This window comes from Chaetodon trifascialis, chromosome 6 (genome assembly GCF_039877785.1).
Source record: "Chaetodon trifascialis isolate fChaTrf1 chromosome 6, fChaTrf1.hap1, whole genome shotgun sequence".
NCBI classification, from domain to species: Eukaryota; Metazoa; Chordata; class Actinopteri; order Chaetodontiformes; family Chaetodontidae; genus Chaetodon; species Chaetodon trifascialis.
In genome coordinates this window covers 1,560,068-1,569,101 of record NC_092061.1, presented here as the reverse complement: position 1 = coordinate 1,569,101, position 9,034 = coordinate 1,560,068, and the positions used below count along the sequence as shown (strand labels likewise).

General features: G+C 49.7%; 1 protein-coding gene across 2 annotated transcripts in view; it reads left to right on the top strand.

The window, feature by feature from the left end:
* Positions 1-746: 746 nt before the first annotated feature.
* Positions 747-9,034, top strand: part of dock5 (dedicator of cytokinesis 5) — a 28,204-nt gene continuing 19,916 nt past the window's right edge. For both annotated transcript variants that reach the window (XM_070964693.1, XM_070964691.1), the window contains exons 1-9: positions 747-986; positions 6,322-6,405; positions 6,606-6,646; positions 6,730-6,785; positions 7,057-7,153; positions 7,271-7,419; positions 7,527-7,662; positions 7,764-7,921; positions 8,572-8,653. In XM_070964693.1, the coding sequence (XP_070820794.1) occupies positions 944-986; positions 6,322-6,405; positions 6,606-6,646; positions 6,730-6,785; positions 7,057-7,153; positions 7,271-7,419; positions 7,527-7,662; positions 7,764-7,921; positions 8,572-8,653 (846 nt within the window). In that variant the 5' untranslated portion in view covers positions 747-943. The remainder of the gene's footprint in view (positions 987-6,321; positions 6,406-6,605; positions 6,647-6,729; positions 6,786-7,056; positions 7,154-7,270; positions 7,420-7,526; positions 7,663-7,763; positions 7,922-8,571; positions 8,654-9,034) is intronic.

Here is a 9,034-nt window from a genome sequence, read left to right as displayed (position 1 = left end):
ACATTAAACAGTTTGTCCTTTTCAAACAAACAAGATGCAATAATAGGCTTCACTCAGGCTGTGTTCACCACAAGCTGTTTTAAAGCAGACACACCACAATAGACGGAGAAATGGACATCTCATCGTCAAAGGGAACAACAAAGGACTGGATGGCTGAACATTATTGACAGCACCATTTGGCTGACCGGTGGCAGCACAAAAAACACACATGATGGGCAAACAAAAGGCTAAGTGGGCTACCAGGTCTCAGCCAGCAGCTGTGAGCCACTTCAGAGGGCAGAGAAGGAGGTTTCCAGCCAGTTGGCTCGTTGATGGACAGCACATTGATGCTGCATGTATGGAATCATTTGCACATTTAATTCAGATCTGTGCTCATGTGTGGTGTGACAGTGGCTGAGCTGAGCTGAGCTGAGCTGAGCTGAGCCAGGCTCAGGCCTCCTGTAATCAGCCGCTGTGAGCAGCAGCGCGGCCTCATGTTAAATTAAAAACAATAACCTGCTGATCATTTATTTATGAAGCATGAGTGATTTATAACTCTGCTGTCAATTAATTCTTCTCCTCCGCACTATGAGCCCGCGTGCAGCTGAGGAGCAGAGGCCCGCACACTGTCCCCGAACCTGCGGGTTTCTGGGTGAACCCCGCGCGCACTGACCGCTGCTGGCGTCTGGGGGAGCTCTCCCGCTCCGGGAGCCGCAGCCCTGATGGAGTGAGTGTGCGCCGGCTCGGCTTGTTGTGGGGGTAGTTTGGAGGCTGGTGGTTCACGCCTCTCCTCCTCTCCGCTCCCAGCAGTGTGCGCCCTCCTCCCCCTCCTCCCCCCTCCCCGTCCACAAGTCATGATGGCGGAACTGTAGACTTCGGGACGAGCTGGAGTCCACCGCCCGTCCTCGTTCAGCATTTGTACATAGGTATTTATTTATTGAGCCGGCTCTACAACTTCCCCGCAATGACCCGCTGGATCCCGACCAAGAAAGAGAAGTACGGAGTGGGTAAGTGCGCGCGGAAGCTTCGTGCGTTTCGCTCGTGGAGAGCTCGAGCGAACTCCCAGAAAGTAAAGTTGCAGGAAAGACGCCTCTGGAGTTGGGAGTTTCTGGGACTTGGTAGCTGTTGGTACATGTCGGGCGGAAGCAGAGCAGCCCAGCTGCTCCCTCAGACCGCGGCTCAGGCCGGGGAAGCGGACTCTGGCCCTGCTTGCGGTCTCGCGGAGTCTGGACGTTTGGTCGTAGTGGGAAATGTGTTGTCGTCCTAAATAGGTGGTGAGGAAAAATGGAAGGGAGCCAAGAGTTCAATGGGCATACCAGTCATTCCTGAGCTTCATCTCACTGAGCTGACTTGTTGAAGTCAGACTGAACCTCTTTGAATCCTCATTTTGCTGGAAGGTCCCTTGAAGCCCCCCTGAAGGACTCCTGTAGGGCCCCTCATGGGAGCCTGTGCTTTGACTGTACTGCATGCATGTAGGATAAGAGGATCTGCATGCAGGCTGGCTGTGCCTCCTCCATGAGGCTGAACGGTGTCTGAGGCTGTCACACACTTCTTGTGCTCCTCATAACTCCACAGTTTAGCCTTTTTTTTGCTGCAGTAAGGTGTGGCCCTCACATGTGCTCCTATGTGTGTTTGTGCTCTTGCAAAATCTGCATGTTCCTGCTATCAGCTCGTCCTCCACACCCTGAAGGCAAAGGAGGCTCTATGACGAGTTCCTCTCAGGTCTGCAGTAATGACTTTATTGTCGGCACAGGTGGGCTGGTTTACCTGGCTGACTCACCGCCGAAAGCTCGGCACCCGCTCGCAGGCCGTGTTTCCTGGTGAGCAGCAGACGCTCTGCAGTCTGTCTGCAGTGAGTGTGAATCAGAGCTCAGGTCTGGAAACGCCTGTCTGTTCATCTCAGGTTGCTGTGTGTTCTGCTGCTGTTGTGACTAAAAACATTTTTAGCATTTTTAAAAATTCAGGTGGGAATGGAGGCCCCCGCAGCACCGACGCGCCGCCTCAGTTTCATATGACCTTGTTTCAGCAGCTGATGTTGAGGAATTTTTGGTGTTAATCCTTTTAGATCCCTGTATGGCGTTCAGGACGGCGTGATTGTGTCGACTGTGCCGTTTTCCTGCCGTTCCCCTCAGAAACAGGCCAGGAGTCACTTACACTGTACTTAATCCTCAAAATGCCATCGGACCCCTACAAGGTCTTACATTTTTAATCCGATTAGTCAACCAGGCTGTGCCCAAACCCAGACACCTCCATCCTGGGATGAAAGAGGAGATCGTGGGTTTTCTGTTGATATCAGTAAAATCGTGCTCGCTAACAGGGAAACGTGGATAACACGAGGCTTAAGATTACACAGCTTTAATGGTGGAAGTGTGGCACCGTCATAATAGAGCAGCTTCCTCATTTTCAAGTCCTGCACTCGAGGCTCAGGTGAGGCTCTGAGGTCAGCAGGTGACAAACGTCATCGCAGCTTTGTGTTTTTGACTTTGTTTGCATCTGTAATGACGTTTCTGAGGTTTCAGGGAGGCGTCCTTAATGAGTGATTAATGCATCTTTTCAAAGCCGGTCTGAGCATCTTTATTGACGCCTCACGTGAACAACACCGAGCGTCTGAGGCCGGCTGATGCTCTCCGTGAGTAGATCCAGGGAGCTGACGGGGGCTCGTTTGCAGGTGTTGGGGAGTGCTGCTTCATGTGTGAAAAAGGTTCTTTAAGTCCTTTGTGGGCTTTAACAAAATCTGACAGATTGCCTCAGGTGATGTCACCTGAGTCGGCGTCAGTTGGGGCTGACGAGTTTGGAAGAAGCGAGGTGACACCAGCTCTGCGTGAGGCTACATTAGCTGCTGCTAGAATAACACACCAGAGTGGTGGTGGTTGAGTTGCATTCTGGGTAATGTAGGTGGCAGGTCTGAACCAGGAAGTGTGGAATACAGAAGATGATTGGTCTGGTTCTGCTGTTCTTTAAAGAGTGGAGGGCACTTTAACACGTGTGTTATGATCCCTCACAGCGACCCTCTGAGTTTACGAGCAGTGTCTTCTCATGTGTTAGTGCTTTAATGCATTCATAACGATTGTAATGCCTCACAGTCGCAGACAGGAAGCACGTCTTCACGCCGCTCAAGTCATAAAGCTAAAGCTCGCGCCACCCACACTCACGTGAACGGGCTTTAAGTGAGCATCCACAACTTCTGCTCAGTAATATCATGCAGTAAATAAGAAGTCGGCCTCAGCCTGGTGCTGTTTGCTCTGCAGGCGTCATCCTCGCCGCGGGCGGCTTATTTGCAAAACAAATGGAAAGGTGTTGAGATTTGCGGCCTCCATAGATGACGATCAATACATCCTGTTTGTTCATCGTGCAATGTCAGCCCTGATTGCTGGCGGGGAGATAAGTGTTGTCCTTGTTCTCAGTTTTGATGGACTGATCGGACGGTCGCTCGGCCATTTAAAGCTCAGACATCGTTTCAGAGGAGTCCTTCAGGGTCCTGCAGAAAGACTTCGCTGCTTCAGATAAGATGGTGGTAATTTTCTCTCTGTTAATCATTGCGGCAGCGTTTTTAACCGGAATTCAAAGATGAGCCCACACAGGTCTAATTTTATCCCCTTTTGCACTGTTAGCTTTGAACTTGAGAATTAACTTTCTGATTTATGGATAACCTATAAGGACTTATTAGCTGCAGCGCAGTTTTAAGAGCCACAGATCGTTTCTGGCTGTCTAGACAGCAGACAGGAGGCGAGAGGCTTTATGCCTGAGGAGAATTGGCTCAAAAACGGCCTTTAATAGACTTGCTTTTACCTAATGGATTTTAGTAGAGATACTGTACCTCTCCTGCTCTGGCACCACTCGAAATTAGTTTGCTTGAACACTAGTTTTAGAGGAGATGTGCGATGCGTCGCTGAGCAGCAGCTTCCTGAAGACCTTCACAACCCGCCGCTGATGTCAAACCTCATTGACTCTAAACTAGAACGCTACCCTTTTTCATCCTGATGGCTTCTCTGTGTGCAAAACGTCTTGCTTACCAGTGAAATGATGGCTGTTACTGAGGTAAATCGGCGTCTTTGTGCCTCCTTTGCTGCCTTTATTATTTCATGTCTTTGGTGTGTTAGATTGAAGGGTTTCCCGCTGAGCGTCAGATGGATGCAGTGGTCCTCCTCCCCGCAGGCCTGCTTTCTGGGCTCTTGTATCTCACATTATTCTGTTTTCCTCTCGTCTTATTTGTTTGGGAGTTTTATCGTGGTCATAACTTCGGATAGCTGTCGTGTTTCTCCGTGTGCTGATGAGAACAGGGCTTTCTCATTGAGTTGCGTTGGGTTTGACGAGCTGCCGGCAGCTGCTCAGACTCTTCATCCGTGGTGTTCTTTAATTGTTTTCTAATCTACCTCGATGATAAATCATTTAGTGTGAATCAGGACGACTTTGATTTAGAATTAGTATGCACATTAACCAGAACCTACACAGGCAGAGGCTTTATGGGAGTCTACAGCAGCAGCGACGGGCCCAGAATCCCAAGCTGAAGACGGCGTCTCGGGGTTGTGCAGATGAGCTGCGCTGTCGAGGCTCAGACTCGTTGCCTTCAGCTCAGACAGCGTGGCATCACAGCGCTCCGCTGGCTCGTAGCCACGCTGTTGCCGGGCGCGGACACTGTGTCACGTTGGTGAATGGGCCATTGTCGCTCTCGGCGTGACCAGAGGCAGATGTCATTTCTTCAGTGCGTGTTTCATTCAATATTGTTCTGGCCGTACAAATAATTTCCTGGTGAAAACAAAACCTCTTTTTGGAGAGAGCTCACAGTGCGTCTTCCTCTTCAAGTGAAACAGCACAGTGTGTCGCCGGGTCAGCTCCAAAGGCCTCAGCGCTCTGCTCACAACGCTGGGCTTTGGTCTCAAATTCATGCTGAGATTTAAAGGGCCAAATGGCAGGATTTAGTGGCATCTAGTGGTGAGGTTGCAGATTGCATCCAGCTGAATACTCCTCGCCTCAGCCCCCCTCTCCAGGAGGAGCTGTGGTGGCCTTCACTCCAGTGCAAAAGCACAAAAGGCCAGAGTTTGCTTTGTCTGTTCTGGGCTACCGTAGAATCAGGTGATTAAACGTTAATGAAAGATAATTATGAACAGTATATTCCACCAATACATCCCATAAGTCCTCTACACTGAACCTTTCAGGGGATCAGAAAGTAAGAACATGTTGTTGGTTCTCCACAGTCTCTGAACTCATCCAGGTTTCAGTCCTGGTTTCCTCACAGCGAGGCGTCGTTCACATGAACCTGAGCAGGTGACCTCTTCACGCACAGCCAGCCACACACACACACACACACACACACACACACACACACACACAGTTTGAAACCGAAACTGATTCCCTGTGGAGAAGTTTCTGTCCAAGCAAATGTTTTTTGTGGAGGACTGCAGAAATCTGTGAGAGAGGAGGAAGTCATGGAGGGTTTTGGTATTCAGACTGAGGTGTGATAAGCTGAGCCAGTTGAAGCGTGCTGTGAAATCTCGCCTCCAGCAACAAGCATTATCACCATGCAAGTCAGGGCACGGTTCTGCTCATAGTTCCTCCATCTCGCTCGCTGCAGCTCCCTCAAGTCATGACAAAGACCTTTGCTTCAGCATTGTTTGTCAAGGTTTCTCTTTTGCAATGTCTGTCTGGGCGTGTGTGTGTGCGTGCGTGCGCGTGTGTTCCTGTGTGATCCCTCCCATACGTGTCCCCGTTAGAGAGTTTCAAAGAAAAGACGGAGTGGCCTCCAGGAAGGCTGTTAGGTGAATAAAGTGAGTGTGGACGAGGGCGGGGCTCACAGGTGAGCCAGCTGGCACACACACAACCTGCATGTGTAATTATTGACCAGAGGCCACGGCGGTGTGGCGATATCAGACACAGGGAGGATGTGCCGCCGTCGCCTTTTAGCGCCGCTCTCACTTCTGACACTGAGGCTACCTGCTGCTGCTCAGTCCCATTTACTGGCATGTTGAACGCAGCCTCAGGGTATCCTTTTCAATTAAGGATCGTCAAAATGCTTTAAAGGTTAGAGTCACACAGCTCTGCTGCACAAACGCACAGTTAGAGGAGCAGCAAGATGAGGAATTAATCAAAGATCAAGATCCTCTGTGAGCCCAAGTTTCACGACAAGGAGGGTGAATTGGTTTCCTTTCCCTCGGAGGAGGCTCTAAACCTCTGATCCAGAACTTTCCTAAAACAGACCTGCTCCTCTGCGCAGGGAGTGATTGGAAAGGGATTTGAGTTTTTCTTAATCCACTGGACCTTGAGGAGGAACAAAAGTCTTCAGTCAAACTGTCGCTGTCAGCTTTTATCTAATGCTGTGTGTGTTTTTCCCGCTTTGTCCTTCAGCAATCTACAATTATGATCCCAGCGGCGAGCCGGAGCTGTGTCTGCAGGTGGGCGACACGGTGCACATACTTGAGAAATTGGAAGGTGAGTTGGTGTGAACACATGACGGGCCCTGACACATCCCCGCTTCCTGCTCCGGAGCAAGCTGCCACAGGAGCACGAGCGCAGCGCTGGCTAACCGCCCTCAGTGCGCTGTGCATGAGTCCACCTCAATGTCCCGCAGACGGGTGGACGCTCATCACTCACACTGTAACATGGCTCTCTATTCATTTGTCTTTCCTCAGGCTGGTACAGAGGCTACACGCTACGCAAGAAATCGCAGAAGGTAAGAGCGTCGTTAGCTCTCTATTATTCTGTAAGCAAGCTGTGATGGACGCCTGGATGCTGATTGCCTCGTTGCTTCCTCAGGGCATTTTCCCGGCGTCCTACATCCACTTAAAGGAGGCGACAGTTGAGGGAATAGGGTGAGCTCACACATCCGTAAACATATCGTGATGATAATCCACTTTGCTTCTGGTTTGCCGGCCCGCCTCGTCATTTGCCAATAACACAGCAGTGCTCTTGTAATTATCATAAGTGAGCATCCAGTAATGCTTTTCTTGGCCGTGCAGCTGAAGCGTCCCACCATTTGTCATGTATAGAAATGCTCTTGTGTCTGTCCAAATTATATGACATGATTAATGAGTGATGAGCCACTTTTCCAAAATCTTATTTTTCTGTCTTTGTGGCTGCTAGCCAGCAGGAAATAGTGATTCCAGCAGATCTGCCTCTGGTGCAGGAGCTCGGGGCCACTCTGAGGGAATGGGCGCAGATATGGCACAAGCTCTTCGTGGTATGTGCAGAGTCCCTCTTTCTGATCAGCCTCTGGTGGACGCAGCTCTGTGTTTCACACCGCTGTCACACCTGTGAAGGATGTGTTGTGACGAGCGTCTTTGTGTTCATCTGACAGGCGAACAAAACAACGCTGTTCAGGAGCGTTCAGCAGATGGCCTACAGCCTCATCGAATATCGATCTCAGATAGTGTCTGGAACGCTGCCAAAGGACGACCTTGTGGAGCTCAAAAAGAAAGTCACAGCAAAGATAGATTATGGAAACCGGTATGAATCCTTCTTCCTTATTACTCTGCTATGAGCTGCCGCGTGGCACCGCTGTAAAGTTTTATGGCTCTGAGATTGTCCCTGTAAACTGGACTGATGCTGCTCAGGATTCTGGGGCTGGACCTGGTGGTGCGAGACGAGGCAGGAAACACGCTGGATCCCGACTGGACCAGCACGGTCAGTCTGTTCCGGGCACACGAGACCGCTTCCCGCAGTGTCGATGACAGGATACAAGAGGAGAAGGCATGATACGCATTTGCTCATGATTTCAGTCACTTTTTCCGCAGCAGCTTTCCGTTTGAAATAACACCCGTGTGCGGCCGGCCGGCCTTTCTGTTCTGCAGACGCGGCTCCAAAACCTGGAGATGAGGCGTCAGACCCTGTTCAGCACGGTGCACACCTACAGTCTGCTCATGAACCTGAAGAACTTCGTGTGCAACATTGGAGAAGACGCAGAGCTGCTCATGTCTCTGTATGACCCCGACCAGTCTGAATTCATCAGGTCTGCTCCTCTCTTCCCTCTCCCTCTGCGTTTAGGCGTCCAGCCGAGCTTCTCTGAGTCATTCTGCGTTCATTAAAGATTGTCAGATGCTTCCAGTTGCGACCAGCGTGTCGTTGAAGCCGTTATTGTAGTTTTTGTTTCATCGGTCTGTTGGTCCAAAAAATGTCAAACTCTTTGAAGAGTCACAGGATTACATTTTTAAACCCGGCAAGCAGAAAATGATTACGCTGTGTTTGGTGAGTCAAAGTGTTCCCTGTGAGACGGCCTGCGGTGACCAATAGGCTCTTAGAGAGGAGATGTCGCACTGCATGAGGCAATAACCAGATAAACCAAATACTGCCCCCCCATCAAAGAAATGCATGTCCACACTTCAGCGCCTCTTAAATGTCTTTTTTCCAGATAAATGTGCACATTTATCACGACGGACCCGTGCTGTAATCTGCTGTTTAATCAGCGTCTTCAGCCTTAATTAAACTTCTGAAAAATGGCAGCGAAAACAAAAGTCGAGAATTTTCTCGACACTTTGGATTTTATCTGATAAAATAATGTGGTTTTGAGTTTTTATATTAGTTACTTCTGCATTTTTCTATTCCTCCTGATGCCTGAGACAATGTGATATCTAACTGTGATTCTTATTTAAATTCATGCAGTGAGAACTTCCTGGTGCGCTGGGACAGTATGGGGATGCCTAAAGAAATTGAAAAGCTCAACAACCTGCCAGCTCTGTTCACGGTAACTGAATCCCGACCCGGCGACTGTGTTCCCTCAGCTTCGGATTTAAACAATCCAAACGCCGCCTGAAATCTGTGACAAAGGAGACAATTTGCAGCTGGAACGCTCTAATTTACTGAGGTTTCACTGAATGGCTCACATTCACGGCACATCTTTGGAAATTTGAATATATTTGCCTGCGTTTATAATGCTGCTGTTGATGTTGATGACGCAGTCAGCAGTCCCTGCAAACAAGATCAGCAAAACCACGTTCATCAGTCACATTTACTTCCTCAAAGTCACAACACGCAGGTCAATAAACGCATAGAGACGCTGGAAAGGTGATGCGTTTGAGGGTTTGCTTTCATGCTGTCATGTTTGCTGTCTGCTCTGCAGCTCCGG